Source organism: Onychostruthus taczanowskii, unplaced genomic scaffold (genome assembly GCF_017590055.1).
Source record: "Onychostruthus taczanowskii isolate IOZ18803 unplaced genomic scaffold, ASM1759005v1 scaffold21, whole genome shotgun sequence".
NCBI lineage: Eukaryota > Metazoa > Chordata > Aves > Passeriformes > Passeridae > Onychostruthus > Onychostruthus taczanowskii.
Window position 1 is genome coordinate 6,640,344 of NW_024499351.1, and position 20,135 is coordinate 6,660,478.

Consider the following 20,135-nt stretch of genomic DNA (forward strand, 5'->3'; position numbering starts at 1 on the left):
TTACTTGTGTATACCTTACCACTTGGATCAGAAAGAGATGAAGCAACAATCTGAGGGTAAAATGTTCTCTTACCCTGAACACGTAGCAGTTGACTAGAGAGTTCAGAAGTAGTACATATATGGTCTGCAAAGGTAACTTCCTAAACTTCTTAAGCATAAAACATAAGCATGACTCTTTCTTGTATGAAGGAAAAGCAATTGATTTCAGGATACAATGTAGTACGTATTTAAGGCTTCAATTCTTATCTTTCTTAAAGTGTATGTTGGGATTAAGAGCAAAGTAAATTCGATTTGCATTTAAGCTGAAACCCAGATAGTCTTGTGGTGTCCACAAAGGCTTTGCTAAATTCACTGGTATGTATGGCACAGCGTGCATTAAACAGTTCATTAGCTGTGTGTGTAAGAGCAACAAAGCACAGAATAGGACTAACTCTTCAGCAAGTAAGTTAAAGTCATCTAAGAGCTTATCCTGATACAACTAAGGGGTCAAATTCATCACTTATTTTGTCTTAACACACCTGTCCACAGATCGCCCAGGTCCCACACCAAGCTCTGGCCGTGCGCTGGGTAAGAGGTAAGATAACCTATCCATCACAGAGGATGCTACAGGTAAGGCAGCAATATTTTGATTTATCTTCTTGAGTTCATTTACAATGGCACTGGCGACAGACTTCAAAACATGATGAGGAAGGTGGAACGTAACCGTTGCCCACTAAATAAGAAAAAAAGTTTCTAAGTTTTAGTATTTTAACATCTTAACAACAAACAGATCAGAAGAGTGTCAAAACCAAAACCAAACACATGTGATACCAAGAAATACAACAACAGACAAGCAAAAGCAACATGAATGTTACACAAGGAAAGTAACCTCAAATTTAAAGCTCAGTTGGGTTTATTAGTTGACTTTATCAGCAAGAAACTAATCTTGTTTGTTCTCTTACCAAGTGAAGCTTCACACATAAAACAGATACTATATTCCACTGTCTTCAAACAAAATCCACCACACTGAGTCACAGATTTTGTATGTTTCAATGGTAGACACACACATTAGACACAGTACAAATTCTTACCTTTGCAACTTTATGATTTGCTGCTGTTTCATGTGAGGTATTTTTTAAGCCATCCTTCAGTTGTGTGATGAACAAATCATATCCCTCTGTGCTAGACACATCTACTTTTTCTATGCAAGCAGATAATAGCTGCTGAGCCTAAAATAGATGTGCAAGGGAAGTTAGCATCCACAGTGAATAACTACAACAGGAATTATGCCTGTTTCATTACTCTCAGAAACGTCCACTGCCAGATCCTATTTTATCGTATGTTATATTAGCATAATTCCCATACCTGAGTATGATGTTCCAAATTTTACTTCACAGGCCAACCCACAGATAAACTTCAGCAATAGTAACAGTAATTGCTACAAATTCTCTCAAGGGCAATATTACCAAATGTTAAAACAAGTCAGCCATAAAAGTTAAAACAAGATCTATTAAAGAAGCAATGAGGAGACATCTATTGCCCAATCCTTTCTCTTCAAAAGGATTCATTTAGCTTTAATGATAAAAAGTGACAGCAAAAACAAAAGTCTTGCCATTTTCTGAGTAGCTTTGTACCTTCAAAAAGGTAGGTAATAATGAGAACAACAACACTGCAATAAAATTAGAGATAAGTTACTTACAATGCTAATACAGCAAAGCTGAAAAATGAAGCAAAGAAAAACCCAGGCCAGTTTAGAAGTTCTTAAAACTCAGAAATAATGCAGTTAGAAAAGAATGCTATAATCATCCATTTATAGACATTTTCTTCCAGGTCTCATCTTATTCCTCTGTCTGCTAACTTCATGTTGACAGGTAAGATTTAAAGGAATGCTTATTGTGCAACACATAGAATATTCTAAATCTGCTGTTAGGTGGGTTAACATCTGAAAAATATTAGAGGAATTCTTTCAAGTTACAAATACAGGGAAATATTTCCTAAGGACAATGGTCAGCCAATACTTTAAATAGTCACAAACTGCTCAAAACAGAACGGACCAAAAGGCCCATTAGTTATGTGCTTGGGAAGTTCAGGGGAAGAAAGACTGAAATAAGGCAAACCAGTCCCCTAGCTAAGGTTGTAGCAGAAGAATAACAGACAGACTGTGGAAGCTCCTAAATTTTAGTGTTCTATGGCAAATTCAAAACAGCAGAGAGATTGCTTTGTAACTTGTTAACACTGACAATTAGAAATGCATAAAGGTGCACTGCACTACCAGCAGATCAAACTACTTAAAAGACTACTTAAATTAAGTGCAAAAATTTAGAGAAAAGTTCTAGAGACAAAAAACCACTAAACACCCCTCTTTGGATGAAAGTTCTTGACCTTTTTATGATGAAAGAGGTGGACAGATGTGTTTGTATGATGTTTGCTTAGTATTCACTCAATTTTTCCAAGGTCTGGGTTACCGCCTCTTTAAAAATAAAAGCACTTGAGACTGATAATGTTTTGCCTCCTTCCTCACTGATCTGGTGATCAAACTCCCAAAGCTATTCCTACTGAACTCCACATTTCTTTTTCTACAGGAAGGATCTTTACAGAGAAGTGCTGTAAATAAGGGTCTGCAAATTCTTTAGAACTAAAGAATCTTTGTGCCAAAAACTGACACAAACTTATAGGTTGTATTGAACCATGTGAGACTGCAAACCTGTCACAGCAGACCTTACAAAAGGAAATCCTGACCTCTGACACTTTCTTCACACTCAGCCACACATACCAAGATCCTTTAGTAACCCAAAAAGGGTATAAAAACAATGCCAGTGGGCAGCAAGCATCAGGAACCTAGAAAGCTCTCTTCAGAGACCTCTATGAAACATTTTATTGCTGTTACTCCCACTCAGGTCATAGTTAAAAACCTCACATATAACACACATTCTTGATTCATAACACATAAATAACTTACATCAATGCTGAGGATAAACAAATGCAACAAAATCCTAAGCATTACACTCTAAGCAGAAATGTCTACATTAGCTTCTCATAAAGCGACACTAAATGCCCAAACCACGAAGTACTGTGTTACAGCTGATCCAAACATAAAAGGGAAGCCAGGTTTGCACAGAAAAAAGTCTTTTGTTAGGCCAGCTGACCTTGCTAGAAAACTTAGATTCCAGCTCTAATTCTTCACATGATGGAAAACCGTGTTACCCGATTTCATCTTTCTTTTCCTGAAAGACTACAACAACAAATCAGGGATGCCTAACAGGCCAGACCGACTCCTAGAAGTGCATATAGATTCCATAGACAAGCACTGACAAAGGTGGGGAAATGAGTCCTTATCTCTGGTCAATAAAAAGTTCTTTCTTCTGAAATAAAGTGGTCTTGAGGCATGCTATTATTTGTTTGAGATACAGGTAACTGTGAAAAGCTATGGCCCTATAACAGCTAATAACTAAGAAACTTTTCCACTACATGGCGTTAATATCACCCTAGAAACTCAGAGTCAAATGTCTTGTTTCAGTATTTCTGACACAGTTATTTACATAGCTCTTTTTGTCCACCCCCCCTTCCACATCTTACCTCTGTAACCGGCAATTCAAGCTGAACCACATCATCTTGTTTTGAAACAGGCGTTTGCAGAGCTGTGTCTAACAGCAAGATGCCATTGAGATCTTTCCTACATCCTACTGCGTAATCGTCCACAAAGATCACTTTATCCACAGCAGAAATATACTGACATTTCACCCGTCCACCTGGTTTAGCTATAAGGGAAAGATAAAATGCAAGATCTAATTAGAAAAATGATTTTATAGAAAAGATCTCTAATTTCTGTTTAGGAAAGTAATGTAAAACTTTGGCAAAATCTTTACTTTTTGAGATGATCAAAACCTAGCATTTTAGCAACCACAATTTTCACCAAGCTTTTATATTTCCTACACTAAAAAACAAACTACCAAAACCTATACATCCCATCAATCACTACAACCACTTTATTCCTACAGTGGAAGCCATTAATTTAAGTCCTCCTCCTACCAGGAGGCCTCAACTAGTGTTTTCAATCTTAATGCAGATGCCTGGTGTACTTGATACTAGCTGACAATCAACAATAAGAACAAAACTGTACAAACCAGCACGAACACTGAGACAAAATTGCTAAATTACCATTAGACTTATTAACAGCCCTTCATCAAGCAAAACAACACTTAAAACTTCTCAAAACCAAGTACAGCATGTAACACGTACCAATGTGGTATGTGTTCCCTGAGACACTCCAAAATCTCATTTCTGCTCAGTGCTGCACACGGGATGTTAGCAACAGGTGTGAGAAATCTGGTGAAGGCAGAGGAGGACCACCACCAGATAAATAAGAAAAGGCTGGGGCAATGGATTTTATCCCCTAAAATGTTTAGTGTTACTCATCACTATTACATGTCTAAAGCTGGATAGACTGCGGAACTAAATGTAATCCATGTGAAATGCTACCTGCATAGAAGGCAAACTGTTTTCTATCACACACAGAGTAAGCTGCCATTCCAGAAGCAGATTGTACGTTATAAAGACATGGACACATTCTCCAATGGCAGCTGAAAATGCTGCATCGTCAACGTAGATGTCTTCCTGTCACTCACGAACAGGAGTTTCATCAAATTTTGCATTAATCATGTCCTGTCCACGTTCTCCTCTTTCCTCAGACACTGGATACTGGTTTTATTATAAATAATTAAGAAATCACCATTTTGGTAGCTAGCATACAGTAAAACATCCAGGTAAGGACAGCTACGTAATTCTGTCATCTTCACACTTTGGTAAGAGTTAAATGGAAATTAAAACTTCTGGAAATCCAGGGCACATGAATCTAACCACATTACATTTGTGGTATCCTCTCTTTGAAAATGCAGGTAAAGAACAGTTGTCAGCTGCCCTTCTCACCAAGATTTTGGAAACAATGACTCATACTCACAAAACAAGTGACATATGCCTTTGCCTGCATTGAGTATACTGCAATTGTAATCATTGATACAGCAGTCAGAAACACTTGAGGAGTCCAGAATCACTTGATATTTGTGAAGTCTTTGGTCCTTGCTCAGCAAAAAGACTCCTCTGAATGGTAAATCAACTGATTTCAAACTGTGTTTTTGCCAATACACTGGAGTTCCTCACACAAGGCTTTCTACAACCAACACAGCTGCAGGCAAGGAAGTAAAACATTCTACAGGAAAATAAGCTTTGCAAAAATTCAAATACAAGTTTTAATATCTTTAAAAGTATAAGTTTCAACATCATACTGGAAACTATTATGCAAATAAACGGAACAGTATCTGATGCACTAAACTAGAAACCTCAGTAGATTCTGATGATGTTTGCAGACTATCCAGACTGATCCAAGGGATGGATCACTACAGTTCACTTTCTTTAACACATCACTTCTCTCCTCCTTCCCCCTCCCAGAGAAAATGGGAAAAGCAGCTCACCCTTTCTGGCAGTGCCAACACCATGAACGCTTTCTTTTGCACTTTCCTTATTTCCTGTCAAGCACAGGAGTATGCTCATGCCCTGTGCCTAGGAGTTCAGCAGTCTGTAGGAGCACCAGTCATTGTGGCTTTCCAGGCTAGACCATTCTTATTTTCTGTAAGTATAATTTCTGTAATTCTGTAGTGATGTTAATGAAATCTCATGTCCAAAGCAGCAAACAGCTAATACCCTCTGAGTAAATGGTCCAGATCTTTAGAAGCCAATGAAGATAACTAATGAGGCAGATAACATAGTATTTCTGCTCCATTGTAAAACAAAGTAAGTCATAACTACAGAACAAAAAAAATATTGTTTGCCAGCTGTGATTTTTTGTTGTGTACCAGCTAATATTCTGGTTGGTTGTATTGACAGATAGATTGGACAAATTATCTCTAGAAAGTTATTTACAGCTGCTGTTTTTATTTTATTTGAAGCACATAAAAACAAAACTGGTTCCCTTAGCCTAAGTCGATGGAAATTCAAGGAAAATATTCAATCAATATTTAATATTTTTCCAAAACCCAGAGAAACACATTTTGTAACTGACTAGTTTATGCTAAATAGCCTCTGAGTTGCTGAGAAGCTTTTCTGCAAACAGGAGTTTAATTTTAAAAGTTCACAAAGCACATTTCAAGATAATTCTAATACTAGTCACATACTGTAACACAGTCTACATATGGCTGACCATATGATTATAATAATAGATTGAGGACCAGGAAAACAACAAATACAGAAGTCACTGCTACAGAAGCAGTAACCTAGAAGTTATGCCTAGAAAAGTTAAATCATCCTAAAGCACTGTCAGAAGTGTTCTTTTTAACTCAGGATCAATATTTTACAGTGTGCTAAAGGACTCTGCCAATACCCACTGGAAAACATACTGGTGCTCCTCTATCATTATGTCCTGCCTGTCCAGCCTAAGTTTACTGGCAATAAATAGTGATCTGCATCTTCACAAACCACAGCTAAAAAGTTTCCTGTGAAATCACTAAATTATTTAAGCTAGATCACCAAAACCCAACTGTTATTCTCGTTTTAGCCCCCACTGCCTTAGCTGCAATTTATTTTGGGTGGTAGGAGAAAAAGCAGTCATTCTTAAGTTTCTAATGATTTTGCTTTTCAGTCTTGGCACAAGTGAATCATAGCTCCTCCCAATATCTCCAGCCTATCTGCCTAGGATTAAAAACAAAACAACTCACAAAGAAGTCATTAAACCTTTTGTCAGTTCCTACAAGGAAACCTGGCAGGCTGCTAGCATGCCAGAAGTGCAAATCCAATAGCATATTACACTGTGGTATGTCATCTATCACAACATTAGAACTAGCAACCTAAAAACTTAAAATAAAACCAAACAAACATCAGATTGCAGAAATTAAGAACCTGAGAAAAGGAACATTTCACCTCCAGCTTTTTTGTTACAAACAACAGAGAACGGAGGCCAGCAATTTCCTGTGACAGAAATCTGACCCATGAGAGTATTGCAGAAAACAAACTTGTGTGGAGAATTCCTAACAGTCTAAGCAGCATCTGGCATGCCCCCTTGCCTATGGGCATTAAGATGAACCAAACCAATTAGAGAATTAGCCTTGCATTTCAAGAAGCAGAACAATGAAAAGTTTGTCTCCATCTCTCTGCTACACATACACTCAGCCTCAAAGCTACAGAGCTTAGGAGAAGTGTCTGTCACCTGCATATGCCTGGCCACCATCATGAAGAGATAGAGATTAGAGCCGGCAGTAACACCTTTATCTTTCGTGATATTGGAAAAAGTTAATTCACCTAGAAAACTGCTAGCCAGGAATAGTAATAAAACATATCGAAATTTATAACTCTCTTGACAAGAAGCTCCCAATACAAAGCAAAAAAGCTTAAAAATAATTTCTAAATTAAACTAGCACTTACCTGCAGCTATAGAGTGAGAGTGGTAAACACATGCACCATAGCACTGATTCCATAATGCTAAGACCCAAGTCCAATCAAGTATCTAAAGGTTCAAAGTTCATAACTTTGATCTATAAATGTCACTAGGTCTTTAAATTAAGAATTAAAGTAACATTTTTGGAGAAACAGAAATCCCATCAGCCCAGTAGAACAGATACATTATGTGCAGCAATACCAGTTTCTGGCATTTAATTGCATCTGCCATTATTAATTGCCAATCTGGTAATTAATGGCATCTGCCATTTAAATTAAAATATCCAAACAATATCTCAGTACTAATTTCAAAATACTTGCAAGCATGGAAAAAAGAAATGAATTAAGTTTCAGGAGATCAAAATCCCTATCTATTCCATTGATTTTGTATCATAAGATTTGAGCATCAAGCTGCTTAACGAGAATCCAAAACTCAAGCAAAAGCCAGATTAGTGAACAGCAAAACTATCCTTTCCATCTGAGACAAAAACACTTCCTGCTAGAACCTCACTCAGCTACTTCTCACACATTTTTCACCTGGGATTAAAACAGCCCTATGTATCACTTGTCCTCATTTGTTACAAAGCAAATGCCTTTCTTATTGCTACCACTTCATGTAATCATAAAACCAACTGAAAGTTAGCAAGTATAACACCCAATTACATACTAGCTAAGCAACACATCTGCCAAGGCAAGCATGCCAGAACACTTGCAGTTTGAGGAAGCTCTGCAATACAAATAAAAAATAATAATAAAAAAAAGGAAAATCCCATCCTAAAGTTCTATTTGCTGTCTTAACTTGCTATATTTGCAGGAATTTATTTTGAACTAATACTACAGAAAATCACAACTACGGATGAGCAAAGGGTTCACTACGGAGGAGCAAAGGGCTCACACAAAAGAGCAAACCACTGTAAGTCTGGTCTAAAAATAAAGTTGTCTCCAAATTATTGAGCAAAGGGCTCACACAAAAGAGCATAAAGAGCAAACCACTGTAAGTCTGGTCTAAAAATATAGTTGTCTCCAAATTATTTCACATCAGTGGCTTCCAAATGAAAGAAAGACACAGTGGTTATGAACAGTTGGGAACACTATAACGAGAAGATGTCTAATGGCTGGCCAAATCAGGCCATAACTGCTCATAATTACTGAATTTATCAGTTATAGATTCTCCCTTGCTCCTCCTCTTCTCTTGCTCATGTACATCCCCTGTGGATACTTCAGCAGTGTAGTTTTATCTTCCAGGTCCAGGCCCAGCCCCTTATTTGCACTAAACATCCCTTCACCAAAGCAGTCTGCTGTCATCACAAGGTACTCCATGAACCTCTCCTTTCCCCAAAACAGAAACATTCTCAAACTTTAGAAAAAGATAGACAGGAAACTATTAGAGGAACACAAGTTCAGGTTCCTATTTTAGACAAATTACATTAATGGCTTAAACCAGGTATATACAAGCAACATTTTCTTTTAGATTTCACTATATGCACATACCTTCATCTGCCACATCAGCTGGAAGAGCTGTACAAAATGATTTAATAAAGAAAAAACACACTGGAGCTGAACCAGGAAAGAAAATTAAAAATATTCTCCAAACATCAAGAATGCCGAAGGAGACAAATACCCAGATTCACATGACAAAGTGCCTTCAAACTCACTTATTTGCAAAAACTGGTTTTAGTTAATAAAAAACAAGACATGTGATCTAAAGTTTATCTTTTGCTTTAGTAACAAGCACAACAGAGTTGCTTCAGTGTCAGTTTCATTATATGATAGCTGGTTTTAATAATCCTTATTAATAGGAAGAAGTGTTATCTGGGCCAAAGCACTGGAGACTGCCACATGAATATTAACTATATGTGTCTGCTTAAGCAACTACTAAGAGAAACTAACACTAACACTTAAAAGGTTTCAGAACATAAACAAAACCCCACTGAAATAAGACAGTTCATATCTCACTTGCTTTGCAGGCACAGAGTCCTCTCCCTCTGTACAGACTCAAAATAAGAGTGAATCAGCAGGAGGATGCTGCTGAGCTCCCTGTGCCCATGCCCTTTGTGTGGTTTCAGATCTCCATGTATCTGACATCACTGGCATCACTTGCATGTACAGAACACAACTCCTCACACAGCTTTACGCCGTTATCCCAAGAACAAATTAGGAAAGATTTCACAAGGTATTCTAGAATCCTTCCTGTAAGCCCCAGTAAACTGTGAGAATCTAAGCCCCAGCAATTCTTCTACAAACACCTCACTGAGGGCACATTCTTCTTCAAAATTTTTCTTAAAGTGAAAAATGATGAAAAAATTTCCAGAAACTTTTCTTTCAAAGGGTGCAGACAGACAGATTACACAGCTTCCACCCACAACCAGCACGGAACACTTCACAGCCCAGTAACAGGAAGTTCCCGTTCTTCAAGTGCTAGTCCCATCACAGCATTTCACAACAAAGAAACTTTGCCAGATGAAATTTTACTACCAATTCCTCTTTTGGTGCCCAAAGTGGCATCTGAGTTCACCATTATGCATCCTGCAGTCTCTGCGACAGGAGAAAACATCTCCACATACAGCACTTTTTGAACTCCCAAGACTGTTTGGCAGAAAATGGCTTAGCTTCTCGCCCTTCCAAGCTCCAATATTGTAAGGAGATTCCAAGACATCATGCTGGGAGAAGCAGCAAGTTCTCAAAAGCAGATGGTTACAAGGCAAGTAAAAACGTGGCTACATTGTCACGTGCAAAGTTAGTTGTTAAGGATACAACACCTAGCCATGAATGAGTGGCATTCAACAAAGTCTGATACATGGTTCACTGCCTTCACCAATGGTTTGGATGGTGGGACACACTGCACCTTTATTTAAACTGTGGATGACACCAATGGGAGATGACTGAGGGCAACTGATGCATTCAATGGCAGGCAGACCCTGCCTTTTACAAGGATCTCAGACAGAGGAACAGCATGACACAAATCTCCTGACGTTCAGCGAAGACAAATGCAAGGTCTTACACCCAGAATGGGATACAATCCCATACATCAAGAGCAGCTGGGGACCAACTGTCTGGGTGGCAACCCAACAGAAAGATCCTGGGGATCCTGATGGACAGGCTGAACAAGAGGCAGCAGTGCATCCTCTCGGCAACAAACTGTTACCATAGAGGGGACCACAGGAAAAGATCAGTCCCCTCTAATCAGCAATAAGCCCACATCCAGAATATCAGTTCCATCCTTGCTCCTCCATCTGAGATATGAGCATATATAAGAAGTTAGAGGGCTGGAGAGTACAAGGGAAAGACTAAGATGACTGGGCTCGTTTAGTCTGCAGAAAAAGAGTTTTCAGCAGAAAATCTAACAGCAGCCCTCCATTACTGCAGCAGTAGCTCAAAAGCTATTTTAGACTGCTGAGTTACTACCTTTCTCTTTTGGATATTACTTAAAAAAAACTGTACTGACCAGAGAAGCAGGCATAGTGGATCAGAGGAAAATGCTCATAACCCCATATTTTGCACAAGAGAGTGGTCTAAACCAAGTGGTTAGTGAAGAATTTAAGAAAGGTAATCCACACAATGGTTCTTTCCTGTAACTCTCAGCCTGAGCCAGTTTGTGCTTCTAACCCAAAAGGGACTTTGATTATGATAATGACCTTTGACAGGTTTTTTCTCTACCACTTTGTCCAATACTGTTGTAATTCCACAAACATATAGGATCCACAATGCCCTGTAGCCAGGAGCTCCATATTTTACTATTTCTCGTAGTTACTTCCTTTGATGCCCTCAGCTCCTGTACTTGAATAATCAACTCCCAATTTTCATTTTTCACATGCTCTAACTCTCTCAACTACCCATTCCAAATCATCTCCATCATCTTTTTCAGACTGAATACTGTTTCACATATATAAACCATTTGTTTCACATATATAAACCATTCCACACTTTAATTTTCTAGTTCTCTCACACTCTTTTTGAGATGGAAATACAGCACATATACAGACACTGAAAAAGGACATATAATCAAATGAGTTCTTGACAACTTGTCTAGCATTTGCTTATACAGTAACAACTGAGCATTCAGCTGGTATTTCATATTCCTAGCACAAGATCTCGTTCTGCCATTATGAATTAATTCAGACCCCAGTACACCAGGTTACAACACCACTAAATTCTTATGAGTATCTCAAGTGCATTAAATGCATTCTCATATTCTCCTAATAACTACTACACAGGGAAGCTGAAGCAGAACAGACTAGAATCATGCAGATTTAAGTTATATTTAAAAGTGAAACTATTGTTTAGTTGCCTTTTCAAACTATTCAGAGAAGCCAGCAAAATTAAAAGACCTTGTACATTTTAAACACTTATTTGCAGCATAAGAATATTTGAATATGGTGATGACATAAGTTAAACCTGAGTTCTGCCACTAAAGAGGGACATTCAGAAAAGCTACCTTAAGTCTGGCCTTGCCAGGCACCTTCTGTAGGTATTGGGAAGCCAGTTCCTCCACAGATTCAGAACAAGGACTTTTCCTTTCCCATCATGGCATGGAGAGGGAACCTGATATTATTTGTTGAAAAATGCTGATCTTGCGACTTCTGATTGATAAAAGCTATGGAAAACTGATCAGGAAAAATCCACTATCAAAAAAAGTTTAACAAGAAGTGTTACATGTTATCACTTACATCAGAACATAAATCTAGGATCCTGCAGAAGACGGGTCAGCTAAGTCTACCCCACTATTTCTCCACATCAACCACACTGCCTTCTTATTCTCCAGTTAACCACTGTATTTCCAGTCTTCAGTGCCATCTTCCCAGCTTCCTACTTCCCTAACCCTTTCCCATTGCCATTCAGGCACTCCATCATAGTTCTCAGTGCCACCCTTCATCATCCCAGCTCTTCCTTTCAATATGGAGTTTTTCACCAAACTTTGTAGCCTGTTGCCCAGTAAACAAGAGGTGACCAAACTGTTCTCCTACAGCTGCCAAATGCAACGATGAGATCCTGAGTGCTTCATGCTCAGTCAAATCAGGGAAGTGCAGTGGATGAAACAGCTTTCCCTCCCCAGAATGTACAGGGGTTGAAGAACTGCTGACACACTGTATGCTGTGCAAGTCTTCATTAACAGCACATGTCATTGGATATGTTTTCATTAATGCTACCAATTTTCAAGACAACTTAAGCAAATTCCCTCTTAAGCTACACACTAAAAAGTTATCAATACTCATTGAATGGCCCCAGCAAATAGCTCAAGAAAATGTTAAACATAATAGCGTTTATACAGATATGACAGATAAGTTATTGTTTCCATAATTTAATACTTCTAAACTTTTGTTATGCACAATGTTTATTAACTATCATCCTTATCTTTGGAGTGCTCTTTCCCCAACATGCACAGGAATCTTCAAAATAAATGTTCTGCAGTATTCCTCTCTACCTTTTCACTAGCAGTGTACACTGGGTCCTTAACAAACCTTGATACTCTTCCCAAAGACAAGGCAGCAAAGGACTTTCAAGTGTTAGTATTCATCTGTATTTCAGAAATGAAAGAACTCAGGCCAATAGCTGCTCTTTCTTGAAACTTCTACTCAGCGACAAGCACTCATCTGGTGACTGCAAGCAGCCACTGCAATTAAGACAGCATTAACTATTTAAAGGACAGCTTTCTAACAGCAGAAAGCAGTACTGTGGCATCACTTAAGAACCATCAGGAAAGTGAACGAACACATGTGTAAATCTTTTATTTACAAATTTTTTAAAAATTGTGAAAAGTTACCGATCCCACTGGAACAGACAACATGCAAAAAACTATCTCACAACATGACCTGGGACAGTCTGATACACTCGAAAGTTGTACATGACTGCACATGATTGCCAGCCTCATCTCCATGTTTAAGGCAGTCTAAGAAACATTTTTTAAATATGTCATACTGTTCAGGGGAAGTTAAAGAACACTTGTAAAAGCAAAGATAGAGAGCTTTGTTTTGGGATTTGAAAGTAACTTGGGAAGAGAACCTGAAACCAAAAAATCACACCTAATCATTATTAAAAAAGAAATAAGGTGAATCTTCATCTAGGACAGATTTTTCTTATGCTCTATCTTATAAAATTTTAGATGTTCTATTTCACTCAAGTTATGGATGCCAGTGAAACAGCAACCATAAAAACATAGTTATAAACAATGTAACTAAAGACTCAAAGTGGTTCTACTGGGCCAGCTGACATGGTGGTGGGTTGCCAGAAAGGACCAACCATAGGACAAGAGAGTATGTTAGATTCAAACCACTGATCACCAGCACATTCAGAACAGTAAAAGATCAGGCTTTCAAAGACGACTAGGCTGGGCAATGAGTAAAGCCTTCTTCATGTTTTCATTACTTCAAGTCCAACAAAGATACACCTGCTTTCTTCCATAATGTTCTGGACTTGAATTATCAGTTATCTGTCAGGATATATTTCTGCCAAGTTTCTTCTACATCTTATAAAACACAGTACACAACATAACTGGGAGCTGAGCTGAAGGGTTTATCATACAGGCATATTAAAAGCTGTCTTGACAATAATCAGCACTGTGGTGACAGTCAGTTTTTTCCCTGAGAAACCTTCATATTAATGAGAAATGCCTTAACTACCTGTGAGACAATTAGGGCAGGCAGTCAAAGTTCAAATCCTGACACAAATCTCAGCACAGTGTTTCCTCTTCAGGTCAGTAAGAAGCATTTCAGGATTCACCTTCCTGTAGAAGGCCTTTTTCAAAGTCCATATGCGGAGGTCTAGGTAATTTCTGATTATGTGACATTAAAGCATTCTGCAACCTTTAATAATACTGCACTGCTGTTGCAGTGACAGCCATGAATCCATCAGTCCAGATATGAATGATCTGTCAATAAAATGAAAAAATGTTGTGTGATCATGCCTGGCAAAATAATATATACCTGCACTGCTGCCTGTTATGACATCTGAAGCCCTGCACAAAACATGGACACACAAACATCCCTTTAAAGCTATGTGATAAGAAAAGATCTCTAATTTTACTCTGTTTTAGCTTCTGCAGAAGATAATCCAGATGTGCTTCAACAGAGCCTGGAAATATCAATTAACAGCATTTTGACAGTTTAGCAAGATGCTGCAAAAGTAAGAAGGAATATCTGACACAGTGATTAAGCTAGCAGACAAATGGAGCTCACAGCAGTCTAGAGCTTTTGCTAGTATAAAACACTGAACTCAAATCTAACAGTTCTCCTCTCCTGTTTTCTCAAATGCTTAAGGCACCTCAAGAATGTGATTTATGTGATCTTAAGACCACATAAATAAATGAAATGATCTCTTTAAAAAGCATTACACCCAGATTAGAAGTCACCCAAGTATGCTCAAATGCAAGGTGGGCTGTAGCACATTCCTAGATTTGACAACATTCCCTATATGATGAGAAATTCTGTGTTAAGACCAAGGGGCTTCATTATTATTATTATCATTATCTTTGTTTCATAATGGAACAAAAGAATACAAGAAACAAAAAGATGGAAGAAACTAGCGTCAATTTTGAGGAATGAAGGAAAACTTGAGCAGTATTACCAGTGAGCTTCAAACAGCTGAAACTCTTGATGGCATCTTCAAATAAATCAAGAGTAGGATTGGATGACAGAGTATCCCAGCAGTTTCTCCCTAAAGATTATTGTAACTGTAAATTCCCTCTATGACTTCCAAGCAGCAAAAGAGAATCTTTTCCTCTTGTTTTGCCTTCTGCATCACATGGAAAAGAAAGAAACGGATCTGGGTACCTCTTAAGAGATTTCCAAGGCACCATAATTTAGACAGCTGAAGAAAAACAAGACTTCCCAAAAGGGAACTTCGACAGGCAATGGAGTTGAACTTGCTGGCATAGGTGAGCCTCCTGGGCTGAGATCTATTTACTTCTAAATTCTTCTGACGGAGGAACAGCCCTTGAGGGCCTGTAATGATAAGGCAGAAGCTCTGTTTCCCCTGCAGGAACTGGTATATGTGTACCATGAACAGATTCTTCCCTGTACAGATTCAGAAGTCTATATTTTGATTCCTGTTAGGGCCTCTAGAGTAATTTAGAAGGCCTTAGCTACAAAACACTGTGCACTTTAGCAAAAAAGGCTCTGAAGTTACTGCTACATGAAATTAATCTAGAAATACCTGCTGGAGCATTCAAGATGATCACTGTCCATCTGATAGTACATTTTAGTTTCTTATTTTAATTCTGCCCAAGCTTCTCTGGGAGTTATAGCACTCTTCCAGTTCAGGCAGTTTTCTTACTTGATTTGTAAATAGAAGGGACTGATAAATCAAACACCTCTAAGAACACTAAGAGAGTCACTCAAAATGAATCTGGAAGTTTGTTTCGATTCTTCAGGGCATTTTTGTCTCACTGTTTCGGTTTGCTTTTGAGGCTGAGGAAAAGGCTCATCTTTAGCGCTGTATTTGTAGATTCCTCATTTATGCTCTTTTGGCTACCAGTGTTCAACTTGAAACTGAAACCACAGAAATATCTAAATGTCTAAGAGGGAAAATAAAGTACTTGATAGACTTGCGTGACAGATTCAAAACCAGTCCTGACTAACCACTACAAGCAAATAAACAGAAACGCAGAACATCCAGAAATCACAAGAATTTTCCTTGCACTTCCAGTCTGGTTCTCTGAAATGCACAGTGTGCATGCAACAGTCTTGACAGAATAAAAAGGACAGCCTTGTGACCAGGTAAGACAGAGCTTAACATTAGTGGTACCTGATTTTCCCCCTAATTTTATGCACTACTAGGCTCTGGGCTGTTGCAAATGCCTGGTCCTCTTGAACAGGCCTACAGGGCTCATACTGGAAACAGATTAAAGATGATTACACACTTTCAAGAGACAAAGCTGCTGAAGATTCAGCATGGTCTAACAATCCACATTGAATTCCTACAGACTGGGCTCAGAAGAACAGTCCCTGGACCACCACATACATCAGATCAATGAAGTTCACATGAACAACCGAAGCACACAGACCACATCCTAATGCCTGGACCCCATCTAGAACTGAACTGTCTTCTGGCTGTGAATCTTTTACACAGCAAAGAGCAATCTGCATTTCTATTCTAACGAAGGCAGCCTCCACTGCTCTACCACATTCAGCATTCCACAGGTTCAATCTTTTCACAGAGAATGAGCTCAAAGCTTAATATATATTTCCGCAGTGAACTGTGACTGCAAATACAAAACACAATGAGGCTGGGTGGTGTTTCTTTTCCTCCCCTATCCTGCCTTAGGATAGGAGAATCTTTTCCTTGCTCTGCTTTCTAGAAAGAGGCCTGCTACATTCTGTTTTTCTTTGGGTAACAAGCAACAGCATTTCTGTCCAACATAAATCTTTTGGCAAGGCAGAAGACCTGCAGCCTCAATTACCAAGGAGGACAAGCAGTCTCCCAGGAGAAGCAGTTTTAATTCCTAGAGACTCTATTTTTAGTTATAGTACCAGAAGTCCCTGAAGCAACAATATCCTTTGACCTGTCATTTATGGCAGGGGAGGGAGCACAGACAGAGCTGGTCTACAGGTCTGAGTGTCCAGCTACTACTATGCTACATTAAAAGAGCTCACTGTACGGTGCAGGCAGACATCAGAGAGCAGCTAAATTCCCTTCTCCTTCTCTTCCCAAAGACAGAAGGAAGAGAGAGAGAAAAAGAGTGAACAGGATTGCTAATAGCCGCAACAGACACCAACTGCTGAGATGCACCAGATTTCTGACAGGCATGCCAGTCTGAATCCATAAGAAAATTCATCTAAAGTTTTTCAAACTAAACTAAGGTTATCATTTTTTTCCCCCAGTAATAAAATCATAAGCTCTACTGCACAGATAAAATTTGGGTAGATTGCAAGCAATTCTGCTGTTTTATGTGAGGAGGAGTAGAACCCATCTTTTACAGCCATGCTGTCACAGAGAAGACTGACACTAAAGGAAGTATACATGATTGAATGTACGTAACAGAAGCAAAGCAATATGTTATTTTCAAATAGTTACTATTTCGGGGAGAATTTCCATTAGCATTTTCAATACTGAGTCAAATCCTTTGCAAGAATTCTATCACAGCAAAGCGTAGAATCACTTTGATTTACAGATCACTTCCTTTTCTGTATCTGAGAATTAAACATCTCCTACACAGACAGCCAATTACAAATTAAGTCCTCTATGCCCTCCTCATCCACAACTTAAAAGCAATTTTAAAATTCCTGCAATAGCTTGAAGAAAAGAAACAAAGTTATTAATAAAAAAAGCACTTTTGGAGACAGCATGGTAGAAGGGAATTATAGAAGCAGAGTGATCTGAATCCTGAACAATGCAGGAAACACCACACAAGAGCCTCATTCTCCATGCAAACAACTGACAACAAAAGCAGCTGGCACCTTCTTAATAATTCCACAAAACTATTTTTTTTTCAATTGCCCCAAATGCTTAACCTTTACATACAATGTACCAACTTGAGCTATGAAAGAAAATCAGCAATTTTTGTCCTGTTCTCTTCAGTTTGACATTTGCAATACAGTTACTGGTTTTCAAGGTGAAAGTGTACATATTGCCTAGGCTATGGCATTCCCATGCAGCTCTTGGCATCACTGTACCACGTTCAGGCAGCAAACAACCTTTCACCACCACCACTCAGCAAAGCAACATCTTATTAGCAACGCACAACTGTAAGGAGAACACAACTGGTAAGAAGCCTATCTTTCTATTCCAAGGGCTGGACTCACAAGGAGACAAATAACCCTATCCACCACCTACCTCCAATATTCTGACGAGTGCCACAGTTTATAAGCCATTAATGAACAAGGAACAAAAGCTGTTAATGGCATTTGGATCTTTTTCTACAGAGCTAGTTTATTAACAGTGCAAAAACACTGTTATGGTCAACAAAGTTGCTTCATAGTTACGGAGATGCTACAGTCTAAGCCTCTCCAAAGCCAGTACAGTAATGCCTCCTGAACATAATAGCAGGGATATGGTTACTATCACCAGAGACAGTCAAGACAGTCAACAGCCTGAAGAACTATTCAAACACATACAAAAATGTATCACCAAATAACTTCATGAAGGATTCTGATCTTAAACAGTTTTAAGCCATAGGACAAATGACACTTTTAAGCAGTAAGCCTTCTTAAAAAAAAAAAAAAACAGAATAAGGCTCAGTAAATAAATTATTACACTATTATATATCAATAAGAACTAGAACTATGCCTGTCCTGGCTAACACGCTGCATCTAATCTTTGGAAGTTCAACGTTACTTGAGCTACAACAACACCTGCAAAAGCAAAATTAAAAAATACAAACCTATATATCGCAGCCTTCCATCCCCATTTAATCTTTCAGTAACCATGCCGATATGTTTTACAGAAGTAAAACGCCTCGGCGCTGTCTACATCAGCATCTCTGCCCCAAAGAGTAGGAACACAGAACCAGAGGCTCCGGTTGGAAAAGAGCTCTGAGATTCACTGAGTCCAGCCCACGACCAAACACCACCATGTCAAATAGACCATGGCACTGAGTGCCGCGTCCCGTCTCTCCTTAAACATCTCCAGGGACGGCGACTCCACCCCCTCCCTGGGCAGGGAGGCCGTTCAGGCCAGGAAAAGAAAAAGGGCTGACAATAAGCCGGGGGGATCCTCCGGCACTCAGGGCCCGAGCCGAGCCCGGCCGCTCCTTCCCGAGGCTCTCCCGAGCCGCCACGACACCTGTTCGGCCCCGCTCCCGCTCCCGCTCACCGCCGAGCGCCGACGCCTGCAGCGTGGCCCCCGAGGTGCCGTCGATGACTTTGATGGCGCCGCGCGCGGTCACGGCCAGGATGGCGTTGAGCGCCGGGTGGTAGCACAGGCTGCAGAGCCCGTCGGCGTCGCAGCGCAGGCAGCCGTCCCGCAGCAGCAGCCACTCGCAGGAGCCCGGACCGGGACCGGGCCCCGCCGCCGCCGCCGCCGCCGAGGAGCAGGAGGCCGCCGCAGCCATCTTCGCGGCCGCCGCCGCCACCGCCCTCAGGACAAGAGGCCCGCGGAGAGCCGCTCACTGACAGTCCCTGGAGCCTCCGCCGCCAGTCACCATCCGGGTCCGGGGAGAGGGGGAAAGGGAGAGCGCCCGCGTGAGCGGGAAGTGACACAGCCGCGCCGGATGCGGAACCGAGCGGCCGCGGCCCGGCGGGGGGCGGGGAAGAGGGGCCGCTCCGCGGGGGGCCCCGCGGTGTTCCCGGCCCGCGGGGTTCGATCCCGGCCCGCGGTGTTCCCGGCCCGCTGGGTTCGATCCCTGCTTCGCCGCTGCCGTGTCGTTACTGCTTCGGACGAAACCTGGGTCGTAAGCCGCCTCCGCCCCGGGGAAGGCGGAGCGGGAATTTGTGTTTCCTACCCTGGCTCCCACACCGGTTGTGTTTTTGACCCCGGGTGTGCCAGAGGGCCCCGGTGTCAGTGGCCTCGGCGCGGGTACGGAGCGACGAAGGCACAGGGCCTCTGCCCCCCGGAAGGGACGCTGCCCTTGGGAAGGGTGTCCCTGGCCCCGGGCCGGGAGCACGGAGCCATTGCACCCACGAGAGCGTTCTGCTCTGAAGCAGCGCTTCAAAAACGACTTGAGTTTAATGAAACATTTTGTATTTTGTTGAGATTTTCCCTTTTCAGCCACTAAAGCGCCAATTCAGTCTGTATAGCTCAGCCTACCTGTACAACGTTACTTTATCTGCCATAGGCTTCATTTGATCTAAGTGACGTGTTAC

General features: G+C 40.4%; 1 protein-coding gene across 8 annotated transcripts in view; it reads right to left on the reverse strand.

The window, feature by feature from the left end:
- Window positions 1-19,576, reverse strand: part of BIRC6 (baculoviral IAP repeat containing 6) — a 173,479-nt gene extending 153,903 nt beyond the window's left edge. For 7 of the 8 annotated variants that reach the window (XM_041404121.1, XM_041404125.1, XM_041404122.1 and 4 more), the window contains exons 1-4: window positions 19,147-19,574; window positions 3,556-3,737; window positions 1,071-1,208; window positions 519-712 (exon numbers count right to left, since the gene is read on the reverse strand). In XM_041404121.1, the coding sequence (XP_041260055.1) occupies window positions 519-712; window positions 1,071-1,208; window positions 3,556-3,737; window positions 19,147-19,384 (752 nt within the window). In that variant the 5' untranslated portion in view covers window positions 19,385-19,574. Of the gene's footprint in view, window positions 1-518; window positions 713-1,070; window positions 1,209-3,555; window positions 3,738-19,146 lie in introns of all 8 variants that reach the window. The other variant, XM_041404128.1, reaches the window with a different exon arrangement.
- Window positions 19,577-20,135: the final 559 nt, after the last annotated feature.